This window comes from Pelobates fuscus, chromosome 6, assembly GCF_036172605.1.
Source record: "Pelobates fuscus isolate aPelFus1 chromosome 6, aPelFus1.pri, whole genome shotgun sequence".
Classification (NCBI taxonomy): Eukaryota; Metazoa; Chordata; class Amphibia; order Anura; family Pelobatidae; genus Pelobates; species Pelobates fuscus.
Genome location: NC_086322.1, coordinates 264601682 through 264628863, shown reverse-complemented (window position 1 = coordinate 264628863; position 27182 = coordinate 264601682). Strand labels below are relative to the sequence as shown.

The following is a 27182-nucleotide window of genomic DNA, read 5'->3' as shown; positions in this document are numbered from 1 at the left end:
TTGGGATGTCTCCCATAGGGAGAGGTTATGTGGAATGATATATGAGGACCTATTGGGAACGGTTATACGGAGTAATGGGAAGAGCTACTTTGGAGAGGTTATATTGAGTAAACGGAAGGATTATAGAGAGCGGTAGTGGATGTGATATATGTAATTACATGAAGACATGTGACTGGAGAGTTAACTGGCTAGTGACCGGTGAAAGTCTATGTTGTTGTAACAATATAGTGTAGCCCAGGCAACCTTCGGCTCTGCAGATGTTTTGGACTACACCTCCCATGATGCTTTGCCAGCATTATGTGTGTAAGAGCATTATGGGGGATGTAGTCCACAACATCTGGAGAGCCGAAGGTTGCCTATCCCTGGTGTAGCCCAAAGGTAGGCAACCTTCGGCACTCCAGATGTTTTGGACTACATCTCCTAGAATGCTCTTACAACCATAATGCTGGCAAAGCATCATGGAAGATGTAGTCCACAACAAATGGAGTGACAAAGGTTGCCTACCTCCGGGCTAGACTCTACTCCCAGGTCTGGCATAAAACATACTAATTATTTCCCATTTTCAGTGCCGCATCAACTATGTTGGTGTATAATTAGGAATTAGCTTTTGGTCCTCATGGGGTTAATATGGACGAATTACATGAAGCAAATCTAATACTGCCATTTGCCAAGTTCAGTCATGCTGCCGGAAATTAACTCCTTAGTGTGCAGAGTCAGCTGAAACAGAAGCGCTAATTAAATATGCAGCAATCCCTGTGGGATAAAAGTATCTGATTAACGCCCTTGCATTCAGACAGAAACCTGTGCCGCCTTCAGGGTACCTGTGTTGTGTTTACAGGTCACAGTGGAGGATTTGTACTGCATATGTCATGGTGAAGGGCTGGGTGAGAGGCGGAGGCTGGCATCACCACTGCCCTGTAATCTGTGAGAGAGAAAAAAACCAAAAAAAAAAAAACATTTGGCAGAGTATTTGTTTGTGAGGGGAAATCCCTCGCTCACGTATAAATAGGAATCCTGTGCCAGTGATGATCTTCATCCTGTTAAGCAAGCACTGGCAGCAACGTCAGTAAGGGAGGCGGGCCACTGCGTGCGCCAAGTGCCTGAGTATCACCTCTTGTGCCGTCATTTTTAATATTCAGCATTAATTACAGAGAGGGGAACTGCTGCAAAGTGTTGTATTTTTCCGAACGTTTCAAAGAGCTGGAAAGAACCTAGGCAAATACAAATTGCCTACAAACGTGTTTAGTTCGTTAATTTGACTAAACCATCTTTCTAATTTTCGGACAGGAACAGCCTAGGGCCTTCAGGCACACTGCGTAGAAATGTATATCTTGTCTACATATGTATACATCCTTGTTCCTTGTGCGTGCAATATAATTACGTGGCATATTGCAATACAAGTGTGTGTATTTTGGTGTTCCTGTGTGTTTGTCTCTATCCTTGTTCCTGTGTGTGCGCACTGTAATGTTGAAAATAGGTACCGAGCCTTCATAAATAATGTAAGATGCAGTTGTGTAGTGCAATTCCCATGGATTGTAGGAACTTTAGTTAAACACTTTAAAGGCCACACTCACCATTTGTTTGTACAGTATAGTCAATTCCTATGATGCACATGTTGGCTTACAAATTGTGTCATATACATTTTTTAACCCTCCACAGTTATAATTCCCTAGCCAGTTATCTCCCCAAACCCCCCATGGTATCTGTTCCTGGCCCCCCTAGCTATGTCTCCCCTCCCTCCTCCTGTTATGTTCTCTCAGTCTCTCCTTGTAATATACCTGTATCGTGGCTGAACTAGTAATATAGTTGTATCGTGGCTGAACTGTCATTGCTTAGTGCAGCGCTGTGAGAGGTGGGGACAAGACGTAAAATTAACTCCCCATCTCTCTTTTAGTGTGCAGCCACCAATCATGGAGGGTTTAACTATTAAGACTAAGAAGAAAGAAACAGAGTTGCACTAAGCTGCAGCAGCTCAGCCTTGCTACTAGCATGGGCAGCTGGAGGGAATGGTGGTGGGCTAAGCAGTGCAGTTATTGTTGCCCTAAGCAGTGCAGCAGAGACTTCTCTCTGTCTGTGCCTGCTGTCAATACACAGACTGCACACGTCCAATCCCTGCCCTGCAAATACATTAGAAGAATTGTGGCCCATAATACACAACCTCTTAGTCTTTATAACTTCCTCTTACAGCAACTCCTTTTACTCCATGCAACCTCTCTACCCAATATAACCTATCCCTATAACTCCTCCTATTATTCCATATAACCTCTCCCTATAACTCCTCCTATTACTCCATATAACCTCTCCCTATAACTCCTCCTATTACTCCATATAACCTCTCCCTATAACTCCTCCTATTACTCCATATAACCTCTCCCTATAACTCCTCCTATTACTCCATATAACCTCTCCCTATAACTCCTCCTATTACTCCATATAACCTCTCTCTATAACGCCTCCTATTACTCCATATAACCTCTCTCTATAACTCCTCCTATTACTGCATATAACCTCTCCCTATAACTCCTCCTATTACTCCATATAACCTCTCCCTATAACTCCTCCTATTACTCCATATAACCTCTCCCTATAACTCCTTCTATTACTCCATATATCCTCTCCCTATAACTCCTCCTATTACTCCATATAACCTCTCCCTATAACTTCTCCTATTACTCCATATAACCTCTCTCTATAACTCATCCTATTACTCGATATAACCTCTCTCTATAACTCCTCTTATTACTCCATATACCCTCTCCCTATAACTCCTCCTATTACTCCATATAACCTCTCTCTATAACTCCTCCTATTATTCCATACAACCTCTCTATATAACTCCTCCTATTACTCCATATAACCTCTCCATATAACTCCTCCTATTACTCAATTTAACCTCTCCCTATAACTCCTCCTATTACTCCATATAACCTCTCTATAACTCCTCCTATTACTCCATATAACCTCTCCCTATAACTCCTCCTATTACTCCATATAACCTCTCTACAACTCCTCCTATTACTCCATATAACCTCCCTATAACTCCCCCTATTACTCCATATAACCTCTCTCTATAACTCTATTACTTATATAACCTCTCCCTATAAGTACTACTCTATATAACCTCCATAATTCCTCTAATTGCACCATGTGACCTCGTCCTATAATGTCTCATGATGTTCAATATAATAGCTATGTTGATTTGTATCTATGTATTGTTGAAAATGTGCGTGGGAGGTTTTTTGGTACAGACGATCGTTTTATCGTTCCTGGCCATGTGTGCCTGTTCACTGATAAGGGGACACACATGATAAAATACATTTGTACTGGGTTTAAAATGCTGTTTTCAGTATACTTTAGCTAGTTTAATTAGTACTTAGTAATAGGTCAGCAATTATTAGTAAAAATTAAATGGTTCCGAAAAAGTGAAAATGTCAGTAGAAACTAATTGGCCACCTTGCATTTTCTACAGGAGTATTTTGTTTATAAGCTCTGTAATTTAGGAGCAATGTTAAAGAATTACTCCAAACTTTTGCCCAACTTTTCGTATTCTTTCAGTCTTTTCAAGAAGCACCTATTAACTATCTGTGACTTGCCCCCCTCCCCGCCCCCCCTTCCCCATATTTTTTCTTTTTCAAAAAACTGGTAAAAAAAAAAGTTCAAAGGAATACTCCAGCACCATAACAACATTATCTAAATGAAGTAGATTTTGTTCCAGGAGGCTCCTGGGCTCACTCTTACCTCATGGTGTTTAACTGTTCTCGAAAGAAACTTACCTTTCCCAAGCCAGTTTTGTGAATGCAGTGTCACTGATTGGCTGAGACCGTCAGCTGTCTGCTCTCAGCCAATCAGCGCTACGCTTGCCTAAAGGCACTCTGCGCTTCCAAAGACTGAAATTGAGATCAGCGCTGGAGGCAACTTTGGGGTTAAACCATTCGAAAACAGTTTAACCTCTTGAGGCAAGAGTGCACCGGAGGGCCTCCTAGTACCATAACAACTTAATTTAGATGAAGTTGTTATGGTGCCTAAACTGTCCCTTTAAAACTTACTCGGAATCCAGAAATGGGTGAGGTCTCCTTTCCTTTGCTCATGCCGTGTCACTCTTTCACTATCCAAGGTACAACCAAATGCTTCTCATTAGAAGCATCGTTGGACATTGCGCGCATGTGCAGAGAGCAGCGCGAATGTGCTGGACACAGGAAGTGGATAAAGAGTTGGAACAAAAAGATGCACAATGCATGCTGGCAGGGAGGGGCCAATTTTTCATGCCCAAATGTAGGGGACAAAACAAAAATAGACAATTAAAAGAGCATGTAGGGAGGCAGGTTCAAGTCCAATTAGTAGACATTTAGTTGGACTGTGTGTGTGCGAGATGCATGCGCACTTTCCAGCAGGCTTCTACTTGCAGGCACACTCATAGCGCTGTTTGCAAGTGAAGAATCGCGTGCTGATGACCTATGTAATTTTTGCACAGGACTTACATTAGGAATTTTGGAACATAGTCATGTGACCTGGCGGTGCAAAAGTACGGTTTCTCGAGCTGCATTTCGAGCTGAATCTCTGCTCATACAGATTGGATTGCTCCATGACCACTTCTAGAAGGCGAAGGGGTCACAGAGTTTGGCGTGACCATTTAACGTTACTTTAAACCAGAGCACATTATCATTCATCAAAAGTTAAACATTTCTGTTCATTAGCTATGGAGCTATATATAGCGGAGGCATGTTTTTGATCTGTTTTGTATAGGTAAGCATAGAAGGTGTTTGTGAGTTTTGTGTGTTTGAGAGGTTTGGCATGCAAAGCCCGAGAAGGCAGCTTTTATTCGCTTAACACCGAACTGTAGTATATTAAAAGCTGAATTGCAAAATGTAATAAAAAACAGCCAAACTGCGGCTATAGATGAGGTTTGTTTTTTTAAAAAAAGTGAAATTATCTAATTTGGGCTATTTTTCTAATTTACTTTTTAATTCACTACAGTTCACTGTTTAGTGAATAAACCCCTTTATGTTAGCACGAAGTGGGTGTGTTGTCACAGTTTGTTTTTTTGTATTTGTTAATCCTGCATGTGAGAGGGATTTGGGCATGAATCATTCATGGAAGGTGTGTTTGAGCGCTGCAGGTCTATTATAGTGGATGCTTTTTGCGAGCCTAACTTAGAAAGGAGTTAGTAAAGTTTTAGGGTTTTGTGGTCTCCAATCATTCTTAATTGCCCAATGTATTTTGATATTACACCTGACCATGTCTCCTGTCTTATATCTGGACCTGTAATGAAATAATTAGATATAAATTAACTTCCCATTTAATTCTTTCAATTTGATTAGGAACATGGAAGTTAATGAAAGTGCAGATTCACTATGAGAGAGCATACCGATAGAGTCACGACTGCAATAGTAATATTAATCTTCATGGATTTATTTATGTTTGTTGTGTTAGAGCCCACACAGTGCTACCAATTTTAGGTGTCATAAAAGTACAAATTTGCTCCAAGAGCTGACAATCTAACAGCAATCAGAGCTGGATGGAAAGAGAGAGCTATAGGGTGACTGTTTGCCCTTTGGGGTCAGGCAAGAGACGGATGTTTATCCCCTGGGCTTGTGTCCCGTGACTGCCCCTCCCTCTCTCGTGCTCGTCCCCTCCCTGTCACAGGGGGGGGATATTTCAGGTGTCGGGATGCAGGCCTTGGCTGGGAGCCATGAACTGGGAAGACCTCAGGAGCTGGCAAATTGCCCAGGCCCCTGTCTGGTACAGCATGTACTTCACCAGTGGGTGGGGGGGGACCTGAGGAGAGGGAGAGGAGGACTGAGGGGGAAATTCTGCAGATATTCATCTTCACTGAGGTGTCCACTGTAAAATTAACCTCTACACTGCTGGATTGAGAATATGACAATAGCTTCCCATTGTGTTGGCGGTGAGATCCAGGGAGTGTTAATGTGTGCACAAGGTGTTACTGCGTTCAGGGCTGCAAGTTCACAGGCACAGAAAAAAGTTCTGGAATCTGGAGTCTGGCTGTGCCACCGCAGACTGACCTAGTGACACAGATAACAGCAGAATAGCCTGTTCGTCAATGTGCAAGGTGGCGAGGGCGCAGAAGCTATGGCCTCCTGTGTGCGCCAACATGATCTAATCATGGGAAGGGGGGGAGCAAAATAATAGACATGGGGTGCCCAAAAGGTAGATCCCCAGATGTTTTACAGCTTTCATGATGCTTTGTCATTCTAAAGGCAGGCAAAGCATCATGGGAGTTGTAGTTCTGCAACATCCGGGGATCTATCTTTTGGATAACCCAGTTATAGAGTCTCAACTGTTTGAGAACTACAGCTCGCATGAAGCTTTGACAGGCTTAAGGCTGCCAAGGCCACGTGGGTGTTGTAGTAGTACAACAAATAGAGATCTATGCTTGTGCCACCCCTGGCCTAACCTTACCTGCTGCTACAATAACAGAGTTTAAAGGCCAGTACGAATTTGGATATGAGATAAGGAGTCATCCCTCCCACTGAAGGGTGAGCCTGTTAAAAAAATAAATTTAAAAAAAGGAGAGATAGCTATAAGACATAGGTTCAGTTCCTCCTGCTGAAGGGTGACACTGATAAGAAATAGATTAATCACAGGACATGGACCCATTCCCCTCACTGAAGGGTGAGGATATCTATAGGGCGAGGGTTTGGTACCTCCTACACTACAGGGTGACAGACAGAAAGGCAGAAGGTAGCTAGAGGACACAGTCTGTCCTTTCATGGTGACACATGGATGTGTACCGAGTCTTTCCTGACCCTGGTGAGACAGACAGGAGGTGTCTGCAGGGATTATCTTTATGAGTACAGTAAAATAGTTTGCCTTACCCCATGCAACCTTTGAAATGTTATGTATGCATGTTCTAATGTATATAATGTTTACCCTAGCTCAAACAAGCCCATTCCAGAGGAGCCACTCCCTGCAATTGAGCCTGCCACTTCCGCATAACTACATATCTCTGCAGATTTTCCAATGCGTCCCTGCATATCTCTCCAACCCACTGTGCAAACCTGTGTATCTGTTCACCTCTCTATTACACCTTGTATATCTATCCACCTCTCTATACCACCACCCTGTATATCTATCTACCTCTCTATACCACCACCCTGTATATCTAGCCACCTCTCTATACCACCCTGTATATCTAGCCACCTCTCTATACCACCACCCTGTATATCTATCTACCTCTCTATACCACCACCCTGTATATCTAGCCACCTCTCTATACCACCCTGTATATCTAGCCACCTCTCTATACCACCACACTGTATATCTATCCACCTCTCTATACCACCACACTGTATATCTATCTACCTCTCTATACCACCACACTGTATATCTATCTACCTCTCTATACCACCACACTGTATATCTATCTACCTCTCTATACCACCACCCTGTATATCTATCCACCTCTCTATACCACCACCCTGTATATCTATCTACCTCTCTATACCACCACCCTGTATATCTATCCACCTCTCTATACCACCACCTTGTATATCTAGCCACCTCTCTATACCACCACACTGTATATCTAGCCACCTCTCTATACCACCACACTGTATATCTATCCACCTCTCTATACCACCACCCTGTATATATATCCACCTCTCTATACCACCACCCTGTATATCTATCTACCTCTCTATACCACCACCCTGTATATCTATCCACCTCTCTATACCACCACCTTGTATATCTAGCCACCTCTCTATACCACCACACTGTATATCTAGCCACCTCTCTATACCACCACACTGTATATCTATCCACCTCTCTATACCACCACCCTGTATATATATCCACCTCTCTATACCACCACCCTGTATATCTAGCCACCTCTCTATACCACCCTGTATATCTAGCCACCTCTCTATACCACCACACTGTATATCTATCCACCTCTCTATACCACCACACTGTATATCTATCTACCTCTCTATACCACCACACTGTATATCTATCTACCTCTCTATACCACCACACTGTATATCTATCTACCTCTCTATACCACCACCCTGTATATCTATCCACCTCTCTATACCACCACCCTGTATATCTATCTACCTCTCTATACCACCACCCTGTATATCTATCCACCTCTCTATACCACCACCTTGTATATCTAGCCACCTCTCTATACCACCACACTGTATATCTAGCCACCTCTCTATACCACCACACTGTATATCTATCCACCTCTCTATACCACCACCCTGTATATATATCCACCTCTCTATACCACCACCCTGTATATCTATCTACCTCTCTATTACACCCTGTATATCTATCCACCTCTCTATACCACCACCCTGTATATCTATCCACCTCTCTATACCACCACCCTGTATATATATCCACCTCTCTATACCACCACCCTGTATATCTATCCACCTCTCTATACCACCACACTGTATATCTATCCACCTCTCTATACCACCACCCTGTATATCTATCCACCTCTCTATACCACCACCCTGTATATCTATCCACCTCTCTATACCACCACACTGTATATCTATCCACCTCTCTATTACACCCTGTATATCTATCCACCTCTCTATACCACCACCCTGTATATCTATCCACCTCTCTATACCACCACCCTGTATATCTATCCACCTCTCTATACCACCCTGAATATATATCCACCTCTCTATACCACCACCCTGTATATCTATCCACCTGTCTATACCACCACCCTGTATATCTATCTACCTCTCTATACCACACTGTATATCTATCCACCTCTCTATACCATCCTGTATATCTATTCACCTCTATATACCACCACACTGTATATCTATCCACCTCTCTATACCACCACACTGTATATCTATCCACCTCTCTATACCACCAGCCTGTATATCTTTCTACCTCTCTATACCACCATGTATATCTATTTACCTCTCTATACCACCACCCTTTATATCTGTTCACCTCTCTATACCACACTGTATATCTGCTCACCTCTTTATACCACCCTGTATATCTGTTCACCTTTCTATACCACCCTGTATATCTATCCACCTCTCTATACCACCCTGTTTATCTGTTCACCTCTCTATACCACCCTGTATATCTGCTCACCTCTCTATACCACCCTGTATATTTGTTCACCTCTCTATACCACCACCCTGTATATCTATCCACCTCTCTATACCACCACCCTGTATATCTATCCACCTCTCTATACCACCACCTTGTATATCTAGCCACCTCTCTATACCACCACACTGTATATCTAGCCACCTCTCTATACCACCACACTGTATATCTATCCACCTCTCTATACCACCACCCTGTATATATATCCACCTCTCTATACCACCACCCTGTATATCTAGCCACCTCTCTATACCACCCTGTATATCTAGCCACCTCTCTATACCACCACACTGTATATCTATCCACCTCTCTATACCACCACACTGTATATCTATCTACCTCTCTATACCACCACACTGTATATCTATCTACCTCTCTATACCACCACACTGTATATCTATCTACCTCTCTATACCACCACCCTGTATATCTATCCACCTCTCTATACCACCACCCTGTATATCTATCTACCTCTCTATACCACCACCCTGTATATCTATCCACCTCTCTATACCACCACCTTGTATATCTAGCCACCTCTCTATACCACCACACTGTATATCTAGCCACCTCTCTATACCACCACACTGTATATCTATCCACCTCTCTATACCACCACCCTGTATATATATCCACCTCTCTATACCACCACCCTGTATATCTATCTACCTCTCTATTACACCCTGTATATCTATCCACCTCTCTATACCACCACCCTGTATATCTATCCACCTCTCTATACCACCACCCTGTATATATATCCACCTCTCTATACCACCACCCTGTATATCTATCCACCTCTCTATACCACCACACTGTATATCTATCCACCTCTCTATACCACCACCCTGTATATCTATCCACCTCTCTATACCACCACCCTGTATATCTATCCACCTCTCTATACCACCACACTGTATATCTATCCACCTCTCTATTACACCCTGTATATCTATCCACCTCTCTATACCACCACCCTGTATATCTATCCACCTCTCTATACCACCACCCTGTATATCTATCCACCTCTCTATACCACCCTGAATATATATCCACCTCTCTATACCACCACCCTGTATATCTATCCACCTGTCTATACCACCACCCTGTATATCTATCTACCTCTCTATACCACACTGTATATCTATCCACCTCTCTATACCATCCTGTATATCTATTCACCTCTATATACCACCACACTGTATATCTATCCACCTCTCTATACCACCACACTGTATATCTATCCACCTCTCTATACCACCAGCCTGTATATCTTTCTACCTCTCTATACCACCATGTATATCTATTTACCTCTCTATACCACCACCCTTTATATCTGTTCACCTCTCTATACCACACTGTATATCTGCTCACCTCTTTATACCACCCTGTATATCTGTTCACCTTTCTATACCACCCTGTATATCTATCCACCTCTCTATACCACCCTGTTTATCTGTTCACCTCTCTATACCACCCTGTATATCTGCTCACCTCTCTATACCACCCTGTATATTTGTTCACCTCTCTATACCACCACCCTGTATATCTATCCACCTCTCTATACCACCCTGTATATCTGTTCACCTCTCTATACCACCCTGTATATCTATCCACCTCTCTATTCCACTCTGTATATCTGTTGACCTCTCTATACCACCACCCTGTATATCTGCTCACCTCTCTATACCACCCTGTATATCTGTTCACCTCTCTATACCACCCTGTATATCTATCTACCTCTCTATTCCACTCTGTATACCACCACCCTGTATATCTATCCACTTCTCTATACCACACTGTATATCTAGTTTACCTCTCTATACCACACTATATATATTCTCCATATACCACCATGTATATCTATACACCTCTCTATACCACCACCCTGTATATCTGCTCACCTCTCTATACCACCCTGTTTATCTGTTCACCTCTCTATACCACAGTACATATATATTCATATCTCTCTGCATATCAGTTCAGCTCTAACTGCCTTCCTCCATATCAGTTCACCTCTCTGAACCTCCACGCATATCTGTACACCTTTTTACACCCCTTTACATATCTATTGACCTCTTGAGGCCTCCCTAAACTCTGAACAGATTTTTCACCTCTCTGTCTGGATATCTGCACATGTATCTATACTTACCTCCATATCTGGCCACCACTGTACCTTGCTCTCTCTCTATCTATATAGATATATAAATAGTATCTCAACTCCCTGCATGGCTGTCACATTTCTGGACTTCCCTGCATATGTTTGAATGTGTTCTTCTCTCTGAATCTGTCCTTGCCTTCCACTATAAATACGCACCATGTTCTCCCAAGTGATTTATTTAGGATTGTTTCTACCCCAGGCCTAACAACGTACACATGTCCACAAAGCATTATATATTTTTCCATACACTTTTATTTCTAATACCCTGCTTGTGTATGCTCTACATCCCTGCATATACCTGTACCTTCTATGTCCCTGTCATTGTTGAGCCTGGAAATGACTCTGGGTTATTTTTATGAATAGGTATTATTGAACATACAGAGGTATGGCCAATATTTGGGAAGATACAGTGCAATTCTCCAAATCCAATATTTTTAGATGGTGAAGAATTGGAAGTTTCTGTTTAACAATAATCTATCCTCAGACAGAAAAGGTTAAAAGCAGAAGAAAGCTAAAATCCGCAATCCTTTGGTCTGGACATATGTCCACAGAAACACTTACTGAGACAGGTGACTGCCAGAGAAACGAATTGCTACGTTTTCCTACAATTTCCCCCCATCCCTAACGGTCCCCATCCCTCACTCTCCACTGAACTCAATGACATTGGTCAGGAATCCAGATACAGTTCTTGAGCTCAGTTCAAATATAGATATTATATTAATGCAGGCACAGAAAATGGCGTCCGAGTACTTCATACCAGGATGACGTTAGATGAAAGGCTATTTCGCATTCACATCTCCATGGAGAGGATTTTATTCCTATTTATTTTTTTCAAGAAATGAATGATGGTATTTCAAAGAAAACAAGCTGATATTAGCACTAATTAGGCAGAAAAAAATTGAACGATGCTGTGTTTGCGCATACACTTAGGGGTCTGTTCGCTGAACAAAGTTACAGTTACTTAAAGAGATACTAATTACCAACCCTTTTCCATGATATCATGTGAAAAACATATAATGCCTCGTTGGGCAACAAAATTTAGGTGCCTCCCCCAACCCCCATAAAATCCTATTAAATGATGGATATATTTACAGTGAACCCACGCCAGGCAAAGCTGGTTTGTGCGCCTTGGTCAATGTCACAGCCTCCTTTGTGAGGTCCAGTCAAATGCATCTAATAGAGAAGCATTCGATTGGACAATTTTCACCGGCTCAAGGAGCATATGCATGCTCTGAGACAGTAAGGAGAGGGAGTCAGGGGTCGGCAATGGAAGGAAGAAGGGTGTATTAAAAACAAAAGCATTACATTGCAGGGAGAGCTAAATTGAGGGAAGCTAATAAATGTTTGTATCCAGCAAGCAGTGCCCGCTGATGACGGGCATAATTTTACAAAAGTGCTCAGTGTTTCTAGCAGAAATGCTGCACATACAGACTCATACCACCATTACCACCAGAAAAAAACAACTTGCTAATTAAGGCCCTAACAGGAAAGTTGGAAAAATTGTCCTACTCAGCTTAATCAAAACGATTACATAACTTTGGTTCTCAACTCATCAGAACTCATTGTTTAGTGAGTAAACCCCATGGTGTGGTGTTCGAGGGCTATATGTTATACCTATATGTCTGCTCTTCCAGACATGATGAGTAATCGTTGCCTGGTCTCTTCTCTGTGGTCTTCTAATCAGGTTGCTAAGATGTGGTTGCTAAGAGCAACAGATGCTGATTGCGACAGAAAAGGTCCACGTGTGTTGAAGTGATTCGTATGAGCAATAGCATTGACCCTAAAGTATCAGCAAAAGGAGGCGGACTGCTGCTTTAATCCACATGTGAGATAAACTGACCTTCAGTGGCCATTACGGCAGGTTGGACAACTTCGGCCTCACAGGACTTAATTTGCTGTTTCACCTCTTTCTCACCATTCTTACAGAATGTTCTTTTTCTAGCACAGCGATGATAATCTAAGCAATTCTGTATGTGGTGGGCTATGTCTTACCTGCTACGCTGCCAACAGGATGGCTAGCTGAACACTATAGCTGATATAGTTTTAAGCAGTAAGAATGGCAGATGGCAGCTACCTACTCTCTAGAAAACTAAACTCATCAGTATTGTATGCTTTAATTTTTTCCCTTTATCAGCCTCTCTTATCGCCACTGACTTCCTGTGTGTTACTTTGGCTCTTTTGCTCTCGCTTATCTTTTGTGTTAAAAGCAATAAGATTAAATGCTTGCAATAAGTAAGGAAATCCCAGAATAAATGGTTACTGGGAGGTGATACAAGAAATTGGGGTCTCAGTCCGTATAGATCCACAAGGAAGGCTAAAAGAACAAAAAGTTCATAATGCATAGAAAAACGCACTCGTTAAATCACATTTCAACATCCATTTGGGGAAATTGTCTATGTTCCTGGTGGAATTTTCTTGCTCTTCTTTTGAATCCCCCTTCCTCTCTTCGTCCCCCAATCCTTTTTCCTTTATCTTCCTTTACCCAGTTATTGCCGAATGATTGAGCAAAACATTGCTCTTTTCCCGTTTGCCTACGAAAAGGTTAACACTGCTTTCTCATCTCTCTCCCTGTCATTCTTCTTTCTATTCTCTCACTCTCGCTTGCATATTTTTCTTTCTGTTCCTTCACATTTTTCCACATTATCTCTCTTTTCTGCTCTGTTTCTGATCTGATTTTCAAATTATGCAGGGAATACAGAGGGCATGCTGTCTCTCTACAAATATTTGTAGAATTTGGGAGCCAGACAGTTCTATTCAGGAGCCAATCAGATGGAGTTTTTTTTTTGAAGACCAGAAAGAGATTATTACATAGAGTTCCATATGGAACACTCAACACTCCGAAAGAAGAGGTACCCCTTCTAGGGAATGTTACTTGTGGCTCTGATGGCTTGTAAAGCCCTGTTTTGACTGTATCAACTTCTCTCCTATTCGTCATCTATGCACATTTTCTTCTGGTTTAATTTTTCCCGCATCTGGTGGAAATCAGAGTTGTTTATGGCCGAACTCCCTTTTCCAATCTGCATCCTACATCAACATCCAAAAATAACATTCCTTCATTTGGTTCTGATTTGCAAGCTTTTCAAACAGACCGTACTTAGTTAACATACATGTAACGTTAAAGTAAACATGATATCACAAATCACAGGAACTGAATTCTCTGACAGAAGGGAGACCCCATCTTCCAAATGCAGGGTCGTACAGGCTCATATATGGAGCCAACCCAATACTGGGTGACACAGTGATTAAATCTGGAGCCTGCTCCGCGTTCTGCTGGGCGACTCGGTTATCATATTTGAGCCACCACCTGCTAATGTAGGGTGACATAGATCGACATGGAGCCTGCTCCACCCACTGCGGGGTGACAGCAGAAATCAAGAAATAGTGGTTTAATAGCATTCCTCTTTTACGGCAGGGTAATATAGAGATGTTATCTAAAACCTCCCCCACACAGTGCAGGTTAACTCAGAAATTAAATGCAGAGTGATTAAGGGGTAGTCAGGTGGACCTCATGCAATTTATGTTAACTGGTGCCATGTCTGCCCATGGAAGGGACATGTTATCAAGGTGGCCAGACAGGAGTGCACATGAGAGGAGAGCTCACGGGGTGAGGTGCCCTGAATTTCTTGCCTAGTGCATGTTGAAATGTGCGCTTGTCCTGTACTTTTCTCTGATCTCCCCAGTAACAGGAAACTAGAGAAAATGGTGAAAACATTACTATGTATTGAAAAATACCCATCTATATTCATTCATGCTAGAGTTTTTTGTGTGTATCTTTGTGCTAATAAAATTTGGGACACTGGGGTATGTTGGCTGTTGTCAGAAACATCCTGTCCGTTGTGTCAGCCATCTTGGAAGATGAGGAAGCGATCTTCAGGTAACTTTTTTTTTTTAATCCGTGCCATTTCAGTTACAAATTGTGGTGTTATAAAAGATATATTTTTAGGAATGTGAGTGTGTTACACAGTGTTTGTTAGTTCGGGTATTAAATATTTCATACCGTCCAACAATGGGAGGTATGGATCCAGGACTGGCTAGAAGGGAGCAGCAAAAGGGGTCCAGAAAAGGAGCAATCCCACCATAAAGTGGACAGAACTGCTCGAAACAGATTTATGTTAGCTAGGCACGTTTCCTCAGCCCAGTCTGTTGCACTCATGCTGTTCTGATTGTGGACACCAAAAACCCACCCAGGTTGGCGGGACAAAACTATGAACTTGAAGTCCAAACAAGCTCTGGGCAGTTGGGAGATATGAAAACTCGTAGGAGATAAAGCCTGAAAGTCCTGAAGCTTTCCTTTACTGTATACTGAATTGTTCAAACTAGATCATCAAAATGACATCACTGGGCTTTTCGGCCCCAGCTCCTCAACCTGTGCTTCGTCTTCAATGTTGACCTTTCAGATATACCGTTTTCCAGCACTGCTTTAGAACACGAGTAGAATGTCTAACCTTGTAAGATCACCAACACCTTCTATGTTGTGCCTGTCCTTTATACAACAGAATATGTTAGTGATTTATAAATAAATAAAAAGTATTTTATTAATGGTTGTGTTCTCTCTCCTGCCTTAGATTAAGGAAGGTAATTTTCTTCAAATCATCAAATTTTCCTTGTTGTGTCTACAGGTGGCCGGATGGGAAGCGTAAAAGAAAGAACAGTCAATGCATGGGGAAGAGCGGTATGTCAGGTAGGTGGAGAGTCCTGAGAGTGTTTAATGTTATATATAACAAAACTGAGATTCTTCCTATTGCTCCATTTAACATATTACCGCTTGTACTACTCCATCGAACTCCTCCAGCATTTCCTTACTATAACAGCTCTCAAACATGACATCCCCACTTTGTGTGAGGTGGCCCAAGGGTGAAGCTCATTGTAGATATGCCTGCATGCTCTCTACTGCAAAACCATTGATTTAGATGTTAGAGCATCATCCACCAGGATCACTGCTATGTTCTTGCACATGTACAAGATAACAACGCCTAGTTCTACAGACAGTCCTGTGAGTCCACTGGATTCTCCATAGACCAACGTTTGTCAATAACATTTTGCCCATTAGACAAAGCAGTTCGACTTTGTCTCGGTATATCTTTTGATGGCGTTGGTATTTTATTGAAATTTCATTACAGTCAACCTTTTTATCTTTATGAAATACTTATAAAGTGACCTGAGTTGCTCTATAATTATTACACTTTCACCCAAATCCTTGTACAAACTGTGTTTTCTTCCATTTTGCTGCATCGATTCTCTCCTTATTATTTCTATAAAAGACGTTTCATCCTCCCTCTCTGCTAAGGCTCACACTGCACTTACACACCCACTCTCCTTGTCCCTGCCTCTCTGTATCCTTGCTCTATTCTCATTCATTCAATCATTCCTCCTATCCCAGTGACTCCTTGCACACAGCTTTGCTTTTAAACGCTGTCCCTGCCTTTTCTGTACCATAGTTCTCTAACTCTTTCTTGGGCTTCCCTCCTGCTTACCCCACTCCCCTGTAATGTCGTGTCGTATTCTCCCTCAAATCTATCTCCCTAACCTGCTTTGAAATCCAGTTATTCTTCTCTGAAATGGTATCCCATAATGTCACTCCCTGTGCCCTAGTTGCAGCTGGTGTTATTTTAGATGGATGGTGGGGTGCTGCCCGCTTGACTTGCTGGGCTCGACCCGTTTAACCCCACAGTTCAAAACCAGATCCATATCCAGTTATTAATAAAGGGAAGAATGTAAACTGTGGATATAATTTTTCTAACAAACATGTATTAGTAGGCCTTACAATGCCAATAGATTTGTGCAGGATTTATTTATTTTACAACATAAACTGGGGGTCACTGCCCAGGACAGGCTCCACTGCCTTTGCCTCTAACAAATCTTACCCGTATTACAATGTCTTGACCATCTCTCTGCCCCTCGGTTATTTTCTTATCTCCCCTCTCTCTTCTAGCTTTCTAATCGAGTTTAAACCTAATCTCTTGTTCGCCAACTCTGCCTTTAAATTGCTTTTTATCTTCCCTTCGCTCTCCATAATGTTCTCACCCCATTCCCCAAGCTGATGCCCGGCCTGTGTTCACCCTGTTTCGAATCCTGCCCTCTAACCTTCTCTGCTCTGTGTTTAAACAGAAGCCCTGTTATAAAACAGAAAAAAAAAAAGGAAATTGCTTCCGAAATAGCGAGAGAGACCCACAATAATTGCCCATTACACAATGAACTGGCTTTGTGTGTGTATGTCTGTGTGTCTGGCTTTGTTTACCTATTAACTGTATTTGCACTATGTTTTCCTCTGCGCCTGACATGTGGTAGTCTGTTTTTGTATGTCAATGGCCCTGACTTCCTGTTAATTCATATAATTTTATTTGTGAAAATATGAAACGTATAAACATGTGTGCCGTTTTTGTTTTTTTTTTGTTAATATTTGTTTGCATTTTTTCTTTGTATGTGTAATGTGCTATGTCTAGAAAATGACATAGTGGAGGGAGCTATGGGACATCAAGTCTGTCCCTATCCCCACAGAGTGATTCTGTGAAAATGGCCTGAATAAGATTGTGTCCCTCCTCTCACCCGGTGACACAGGTGACAGCTCGATGTCTCTGCTCTCTGCAGGGTACATCCCTAGCTACTTGGACAAAGATGAGCCGTGCGTGGTGTGCAGTGACAAGGCCACAGGATACCACTACAGATGTATCACCTGTGAGGGTTGCAAGGTGAGTGACCAACAGGTGGCGCTTTTGCTCCTGACTTCTGTTTGTTTAGCTGACCCCTAACAATATCTCAATGCCTAGCTCCCACATCCTCCCGCATTACATGGACCAATATGCCAGCGTAGGAAAGGATGCACAGAATAAGATGGGAATTACGTTAAGTCTAAGGGCATGCTGGCACAGGAGATGCATGAGTAAGACTTAGCAGAGAGGAAAAAATTGATTTTATGTAGGGATGTGGAACGGTTCTAGAAAGAATTATGTAAGAGGAGGGAAATGCATAAGAGACTCTATGGAATAGTATGGGATAGAAGGAAAAAAATTGGACTGGCAGTAATGAAAAAATTTGGACTGGAAGTAAGAATTGGTCTGGAAGTATGAATTGGACTGGAAGTAAGCATGTTGGTTGTAGAACCTTTAAGAGCAGGAAACAGACAAGCTGCATAAGGCAGACGTCTAATGGATTAGCTTTGCGGGTTTTTACTAGATTATCTGCAAGGAGGGATCTAATGAGTCCACATTGCAAATCTGCCAGTTATAAAAGGAAAGGGGATCTAAGGGGAATGGAAGGAAAAGTCATCTGCTGGGACTGATGGAAAAAGACGATATGCAGCGAATGAAAGGAAAGGTGATCTGTCAAAAGTCGTAGGAAATTAAATCTGCTGGAGGTGATAGGATAAAGTGATCTGATAGAAGTGATAGAAAGGTGACTTGATTGGAGTGATTAGAAAGGTAATCAAACTGTGTATTTTGAAATGGCAAGCAGTTGGAAGTGATAATAATAACGATCGTGTGCATACATACCTCTAACAGAGTTATTAAATAAACACAGAATATTTCTGACTTAAATCCATATGGCCAAATTAAGGCTAAAATAGCTGATTTTGGAAAATTTTCCAAATCATCAACAGTCACAGCTCTGCTATTTTGCTTCAATTTTACCATTCAAATTTAATTCACTAGAAAGTTAATGCCCCAGTAGGTGCATTGCTAGGGAGGTGTGTGTGAAGAGTGAGTAGAATTTTTAATAAGCCGAGGTTTTAATGAAGGAAATCTGTCATTGGGTTATTAGAAAGGCGTCCAGGAGTAGTATGAAGACTAATCTTCCAGCGGTTATAAGAACAGGCATCTACAGTTATAACATCTGTCAAATGACCTTTCCTAGATCAACCAGCAGATTACCCTTCGTTTAGCTTCTACAAGATTATCTTTCCAACATGAAGCATGGTTATACGGAAGGTAATCTGCCGGAGGTGCAAGAAAAAAATTATTTGCAGAAATTACAGAATAAAAGAACATTGCTAGATGTTATAGCGTTATTGGGAAGATAACAGGCCCTACAAATTACCCTCATATTATTTGTGGTGTTAAACGAGAACTACACTGCCAAGAGCTACCTGTCAGAGCCTTCTTCAAGACATTATAGGACAAGGTAATCTGTCAGAGGTTACATGAAACGTAATCTGCCTGGGATTATAGAAAACCTAATCTGTTAGGGATCGAAGGAAATGAGTCACATGAAGGTTGCTTTTGTAGGGATACAGAAATAAGTAATGGTCTAAGGGCTATATGTATAGTAATCTTCTGTGAATTATAAAAAAGTTAGACTGTTAGTTATAGGAAATATAATCTTATAGGGTTATAGAAAACATGCTATGACATAAGTTATTATGAGTTATCAGAAAGGTAATCTACCAGAATGTGTAGGAACAGTAATCTGCAAGGAGTCGTATGAAGCGTATCCTGCGGGATTATAGGCAAATTAATCTGGAAGGGAATGGTAATCTGCCAGAGGATATAGGTAAAATATGCTTTTGGGTTTTGCTGGAAAGATAATCTACTGGGGACTTGGGTAGTTATGTTGTTTTCCTGGAGTTAAAGGAAGGTGGTAAATATTTGGGGGTTGTGGCAATCTGCTTATATTTTCATATTTTGGAAAGGTAATTTGTCAGGAGTCTGATAATCTTACCGTTATATAAGAGAGGTAATCTGTTTGGAGTTATATGCATATACGGTCCACAATGAGTTATTGGAACGGTAATCTCTGGGTTTTTATCAGAAGGGTAACTTGTGAGAAATGATATAAATGTTAATTTGTCAGAAATTCTAGAAAAGGTCATATGACGGTATTTATAGGAAAATGTCATGTCCTGAGGGATTATTGTATAAGGTAATCTTCTGGGAGCCAACAGGAAGGTAATTCTAAACAGTATTATTTATAGCAAACCAGTTTATTCAGCAGCCCTGTATGGAAGTTATAGTACACCAAACTAACTGTGACAGACAGGTTAAGAGGAACAAATGTGAGGGGTGCTGAAGGCAGTGCCCAATGAGTTTATCATATAGAAGAAGAAGATCATGACAATCAGGTCGAGGACAAATTCATGCAGAGAGGAACCAAGATTGCCAGGTGTATGGAATGGCTAAAATGATGTGGGAAATATCATGTGTGAAAAGTGTGTACGGTATGAGTAAAAAAGATGAAATAGAGTAACACAAACCTTGTGTGATGAGACATAGATACACTGGTGTGGTTAGAGAATTTAGAAGGTAATTTATTATGCTTTGAAGAAATAGGGATTTTTCTGGATTTTTCAAAGGAATCCAGGGGAAAGTTTGAGGAAAGTTTGTTAAGCGAGGGAGAGCAAACCTCAGTATGATTCGGAAAGGAGGGTTTGAGTAATAGACAAGATTACTGGAAGCAAAGCAATCGGGAAGGTAAATGCAAGTTAGAGAAAATATTATGCTTTAAGTGTAGTAGTTGAGACGTTTTTACAAGGGTAAAATAAAACAAAGATTGATAACCTGTGCCAATGGGACAGAAGAGAAAGGGGGAACAAAATATAAATAATACAATTACCTAAATGTGATTATACATACAAATACATAGACATATAGTTGATTCAAAAAAATCCTCATATACATAGTGTCAAGCTTTAAGAAATATAAATACAAAATAATAATAGTGCAGAATGAAATAAGAAATAAAGGGAAATATAGTAGATATGCAAAAAAAAAGGCACTCACGTCTTATAGAGCTACTAAAAGTTTGAATATTTTCAACATGGACAGTACAATCCCCGTCTTAGGATGAATTGCAGCCAGGGATAACAGGTGTCTTCCATGTGGTAACTCAGCAATATATGTAAATTTTAAAAAAAAAAAAAAAGGATCAATTGCACAGTATAAAATACAATGAATTATATATTGAATACATGAAGAAGACATTCTACTTACAAACTCCAGAGCATGGGTCTGCTCTTGGTGTGGAGGGCTCTGGTGGTTTGATCCCCACCACGAATAAAGGTGAAGCGGGATGCCAGGTAAAATCAGTTGAAATTATATATAAAAAGGAGCTAAACTGTAGTACAGATAAAAGTTCCCACTTAACCTATTTGACCCTGGGGCTTCATCAAAAGCTTTGATGAAGCCTCAAGGTGAAACCTGTTAAGAGTGGTGATGAGTAGTGGGGAAATATTGGCATGAGACATCAATTTAGACGGGATACAATATTTTTATGGTGAAGTTTGTAGAATGTTGAAGAAGGATCGGATGTGAGCAGTAAGAGATGTAAAGCCAAGGTAGAAAGGTTGTGTTTCAAGGTTACTGGATGTACCATTGACCTGAAAGTAGAGTAACAAAGGAAAGTTGGAGCTTAAAGGGGAAGAGAGAAGCTCTGTGTTTTTCTATGAGTGCTTTGGACACTGTTGCTTTTTTCATATAGGGCTTCTTTCGGCGCACCATTCAGAAGAACCTGCATCCCTCTTACTCCTGCAAGTATGATGGCTGTTGCATCATTGACAAAATCACCCGAAATCAGTGCCAGCTTTGCCGCTTCAAGAAATGTATCGCAGTGGGCATGGCGATGGATCGTGAGTATGCAAAAACAAAGGAATGGCTAGGGAGGAGGGGAACGGCAACAGAAGTTGGGAAACATTGCTTGACTAAGCAGATTATTAGACACTCACCCACTTTTTAAGGAGGGTTGATGTAAACTAGGGTTAATGAGTTACTCATAGTTGTAAAAAGCCTTTTTAGCCAACTGAAACCCACCCACATTCATGCCATCTTGAAATCTTTCACAGTTGTCCTGGATGATTCCAAGCGGGTAGCCAAGCGGAAGCTGATAGAGGAGAATCGTGAGCGGCGCCGAAAGGAGGAAATGATCAAGACATTGCAGCAGCGGCCGGAACCAAGCAGTGAGGAGTGGGAACTAATACGGATAGTGACAGAGGCACACCGGAGCACGAACGCACAGGGCAGCCATTGGAAACAGCGCCGAAAATTCCTGGTAAGACAAGGAGACTCAAGGTGCAATTAAACTGATACATGTAACAAAAGGGCAGAGCTGTCTACAGAAAATATTCAGGGGCATTATCTGAATTAGACACTGTCATTGTAAGAAACCATAGAAGTCAAAGGAATGGCAATATTTGGGGGCGAGGTATAGTTACCCCCTTTTGGCCTGTGTTGCAGACACCCATGCATGGGAGAGGAGACAAAGAAAAGGGATGAATTGCAGGGAGGGTTTGGTTATATTTGCAGAATAGTATCACAAATTTAACAGATTATTTTCTCCAATGTCACCATGTTTCAGTCCCTTCAATGTGCCTTAATCAGAGACCCCAGGGTGTAGCAGCAGGTCACAGTGAAACATAACTATCTCCCACTAAACATGAAATCGTAGTGATTTCTTTAAGCAAACATCCTGTGCAGATGGAGAGGCTGTGACCCCTGCGAGAGATCGAACAACATCTGTTAATCCCCACTAGCAAGAGTGCGAGGCTGCTAGTGAGTGTGCGAGGGGAGATGCAGGGACACATATGCACTAGCATATCTCATCCACTGTGCAGCATTCATTTACCTGTGCTTGTTTGTTCAGTAATTATATTTCCTGCAGATGTTAGAAAAGGATCAATTTTTAATAATATTTTAATTCTCTGTGTGTGAATTATTGCTTGTAGCTGGGAGTGACAATAGACATTAAGGGTTGGTGGCATTAGACCATATTTTACCTGTAGATCAGGGGGTAAGATTTTGTGCACCATTATGGTAGTTACTAAATCTCCGCCCTGCTACTGCCTCTTGTTATGTGACGCTCTTAACGTACAGATTCTGTTTAAATTGAGCCACACTAGTACTGATTAAATGATATGTCAGTTTTTGGAACTGTAAGCTTGTGACATCACGTAACACTCCCTTGAGGTGTCCTTCTATACCTCCTGGTGAACATTGACGAATAACCTTTTCCTTTTTGACTTTGTAGTTTGCCAATGTAAGGCACATGCTATCATTCTTTTAGAGATTGTTCCCCTTGTAGTTTGCCAATGTAAGGGACATCAAATACTTTTGCAATTTATGTGACCAATGCACATACAAGTCAAGCACCAACTACTGGCCTCTTTGGAGACCTACTCGATACATATTGTTACTTTGAAAATGAAGTGCTACTTGTCTCGTCTTTTTAATACTTGGCACGTGATACCGGTTGGCAGTCAAAATAGCATGACTCCTGTTTGCAGTCGCATTTGTGGTTTTGTTACAATTATGATATAAAATTATTTTATACTTTTAAGAGTGTCGATGGAAGGAGAAAGGGACAGGGGTTCTATTGAGACACGTTTTTCTTAAGTTCATCAGAGGGAAATGTAAAAAAAAAACCTTTTCATCTGAGGTTTCTGTAATTTTGCATATTTTCCTAGTTAAATCATGTACACAAACTTAGTATTAAAATTTTTAAAAGTTACAATTGGAAACAGACAGACTTTTAAGTCAAACAAAAGACCCACCTTAAAAATATAGAGGCAATGCTTGCTTTTGAGGAACTGTTGCTGTAATGTACTTTTTAACAATGCATGCTGGTGCTTGTCTCTGTATGTAGCACAGCACTTGTCTCTATGTTTAGCATTGCATTCTGTACCAATCTCTCTCGGTTTAGTAGTGTGTACTGGGACATATCTTCCTGTATGAAGCAATGTAGACGTTTGCTTCTCTCTATTACAATGTATTCTCAACAGTGCATATTGCAACCATCAGTAGCTGTGCATGCTGTGATCGTTCTTTCTTAGTAAATACATGCACATTTGTAAATGTCATGTACTAACAATGCTCTGTGTATAGCAATACATACTAAGACTTTTTTCATCTTTATTAAACGTAATTTTTGTTAAAGGCAATGGGGGGGGGGCAGGGGGAGGACAGAAAGGATCCTTTAATACGGAGAAAAAAAACTATTGGAATTTTTAGGACTATAGGTTCCCTTTAATGATTGGACATCTGTAATGTTTTAGAATAGGAGTAGTCCGTTTATATCAGTCTTTTGAGATTATTATTGTTCTGAGATTGATATTGTTTTGTTTTTCTACTCCACCATCAAACCAATGCAGTTGTCCCATAGGCAAATCAATCACTGTAGTAATGCCTATGGTATATTTTAACTGGCCATCAGTTGGTTATGGCCTTATTGAATATATTGGGCTATTCCATAGTCATAGGAATCTTTTGAGAGGAGTGAAGTCACCAATCCTTAAAGGGACACTATAGTCACCAGAACAACTAAAGCTTATTAAATTTGTTCTAGTGAGTAGAATCATTACCTTCAGGCTTTTTGCTGTAAACACTGTCTTTTCAGAGAAAATGCAGTGTTTACATTACAGCCTAGTGATAACTTCACTGGCCACTCCTCAGATGGCTGTTAGAGATCCTTCCTGGGTCATGGCTGCCTAAAATGCATCCAAACATTCAGTGTCTCCTCCCTCTGCATGCAGACACTGAACTTTCCTCATAGAGATTCATTGATTCAATTAATCTCTATGAGGAGATGCTGATTGACCAGGACTGTGTTTGAATCATGCTGGCTCTGCCCCTGATCTGCCTCTTTGTCAGTCTCAGCCAATCCTATGGGAAAGCACTGTGATTGGATCAAGCTACCACTTCTGATCATGTCAGCAGACTGCTTGTTTTTTTGTTGTTGAGGCAAATAGCATGCAGATCTACAGATTTTGCTATATTTATGGAGGCATGAGGGATCCAGGGGGGCTAGATGGTGGTGTTAACACTATAGGGTCAGGAATACATGTTTGTGTTCCTGACTTTATAGTGCTCCTTTAATTTTTATTGATGGCAATGAGAGTAGTCTTAAAGCCATTTAAATGTAGCGTTTCTACAGTGTTGTCTGTAGATAGATCCATCCATCTGAGATCCAAATTGAGAAAGGTCAATAGGAGACTTGGCTCACAGTTGATCAGCGTTGGCATCGCCTTGATGTCCTACTTCAGAGATTTCTCCCAGTAATTTCTGGCATGCCAGGACATGGTTTCAATAAGTCCATGATGCCCAAAGAAGTTTTTATGATCTAGTGTCATGAGGATGCTTTTGTACTGAGTTACATACATTGTACAGTGGTAGAGGAAACTGTTTCTTGGCTTGAATACAAAGCCAGGTGAAGTGACAATAGTGAGCTATATTGTTTCAGGGCATGACATCTACTGAACACTGAAAGCCTCCAGCAAATATTTCACCAGTTGGGCATATAAACAATTTAACGTAATTAATCTATTAAAAAAGCAGAAAAGCTAGCATTGGGGAATACGATGAGGGGTATGTATAAGGGGATTGTCCGATAATGAATTGAAAATAGTTTGGCAGTTTAATAGTTTGACATCAACGTAAAGGCATGACCACTGGCCAATCTGGGTTGAAAAGTATTGTTTACCATTTGTGGCATTTTTTGTGGACACCAGATTGTATGCCCCCTTTTAGTCCAGCGTGGTGAGGTAGTAGTTGCATGCAAACAGTTGTATAGTTCTGGGAAAGTGTGCGAAGTTGCAAGTCATGTTCTTTCTCTCGATACAAAGAATAATCGTGTTTTGGATTAGTGAGGAGCATCTTTGGATTTTGGAGGTTCTAAATTATATACTCCTCAATGGTGGCTTTCTCAAACAAATCTTTTTTTTTCCTAAGAAGGCACAGGCGATAATCAGAATGGGACCACCAGATCTTAGAATGGTCAAAATAAGCTAAGACACTAAACCAAAGAAATACAGTATTAGAAAGTAGAAAGCAAAAAAAAAAAAAAAATTATAGGGGTTTTAAAGGACCACTATAGTGCCAGGAAAACATACTCGTTTTCCTGGCACTATAGTGCCCTGAGGGTGCCCCCACTCTCAGGGACCCCCTCCCGCCGGGCTGGATGGAGAGTAAAGGGTTAAAACTTACCTTTATTCCAGCGCCGGGCGGGGAGCTCTCCTCCTCCAATCCTTCTCCTCTCCTCCCATTCGGCTGAATGCGCACGCGCGGCAAGAGCTGCGCGCGCATTCAGCCGGTCGCATAGGAAAGCATTATCAATGCTTTCCTATGGACGCTTGCGTGCTCTCACTGTGATTTTCACAGTGAGAATCACGCAAGCGCCTCTAGCGGCTGTCAGTGTGACAGCCACTAGAGGATTTGAGGGCTGGATTAACCCATTTATAAACATAGCAGTTTCTCTGAAACTGCTATGTTTATAAAAAAAATGGGTTAACCCTAGCTGAACCGGGCACCCAGACCACTTCATTAAGCTGAAGTGGTCTAGGTGCCTATAGTGGTCCTTTAATCACATATAAAAGCATCATTAGAGTTAGCCACATTTAACTACATCAGATTAGACAACACAATCAGATGACAAAACAAACAAAAAGGTCATTTGAGCCAGCAGTTGAAAGACAAACAGCTTGTAAAATGCCCTGTGAGTGAAAACGCAAGCATTTCAGCTGGTGCCTGTCTCTCTGTATAGCTTACTGCTACCTGTCACATCAATTGAAGTATTGCAAGTTTGTACCTATCTCTCTGTGAAGCAGTGAATACATATGCCTTTCAGTCTGGGCACAGATGTACATATTGACCCCTTTCATGCTTAGCACAGCCATGCATACTGGCATGTGTCACCCTGTAAAGAGCTGAACATATCCTTGCCTTTCGACGTGTGCACATGGTACCTGCAACTCTAATTACACCAACACATCTCATATTGAAACCTTTCTCTGTGTGCCGTAAGATGTGCTGGGACCTGTCTCTGTGTACAGCAGTGTATACTGGACTCTGTATCTCTTTGTGTAGCTGTGCATAATTGAAACTGTGTCTCTGTGTGCACTGGACTCTGTGTGTGCAGCTATACATTCTGAGGCCTGCCTCTCTGTGTGCTGCAGTGCATACTGGGACCTGTCTCTCTGTGTGCT

At 41.4% G+C, this 27182-nt stretch overlaps 1 protein-coding gene across 1 annotated transcript in view; it reads left to right on the top strand.

The window, feature by feature from the left end:
- The window catches only part of THRA (thyroid hormone receptor alpha), a 95181-nt gene that overhangs the window by 51497 nt on the left and 16502 nt on the right, over nt 1-27182 (top strand). The window contains exons 2-5 of the mRNA XM_063425443.1: nt 15901-15962; nt 17840-17970; nt 21692-21839; nt 22053-22258. Of these exons, the coding sequence (XP_063281513.1) occupies nt 15901-15962; nt 17840-17970; nt 21692-21839; nt 22053-22258 (547 nt within the window). The remainder of the gene's footprint in view (nt 1-15900; nt 15963-17839; nt 17971-21691; nt 21840-22052; nt 22259-27182) is intronic.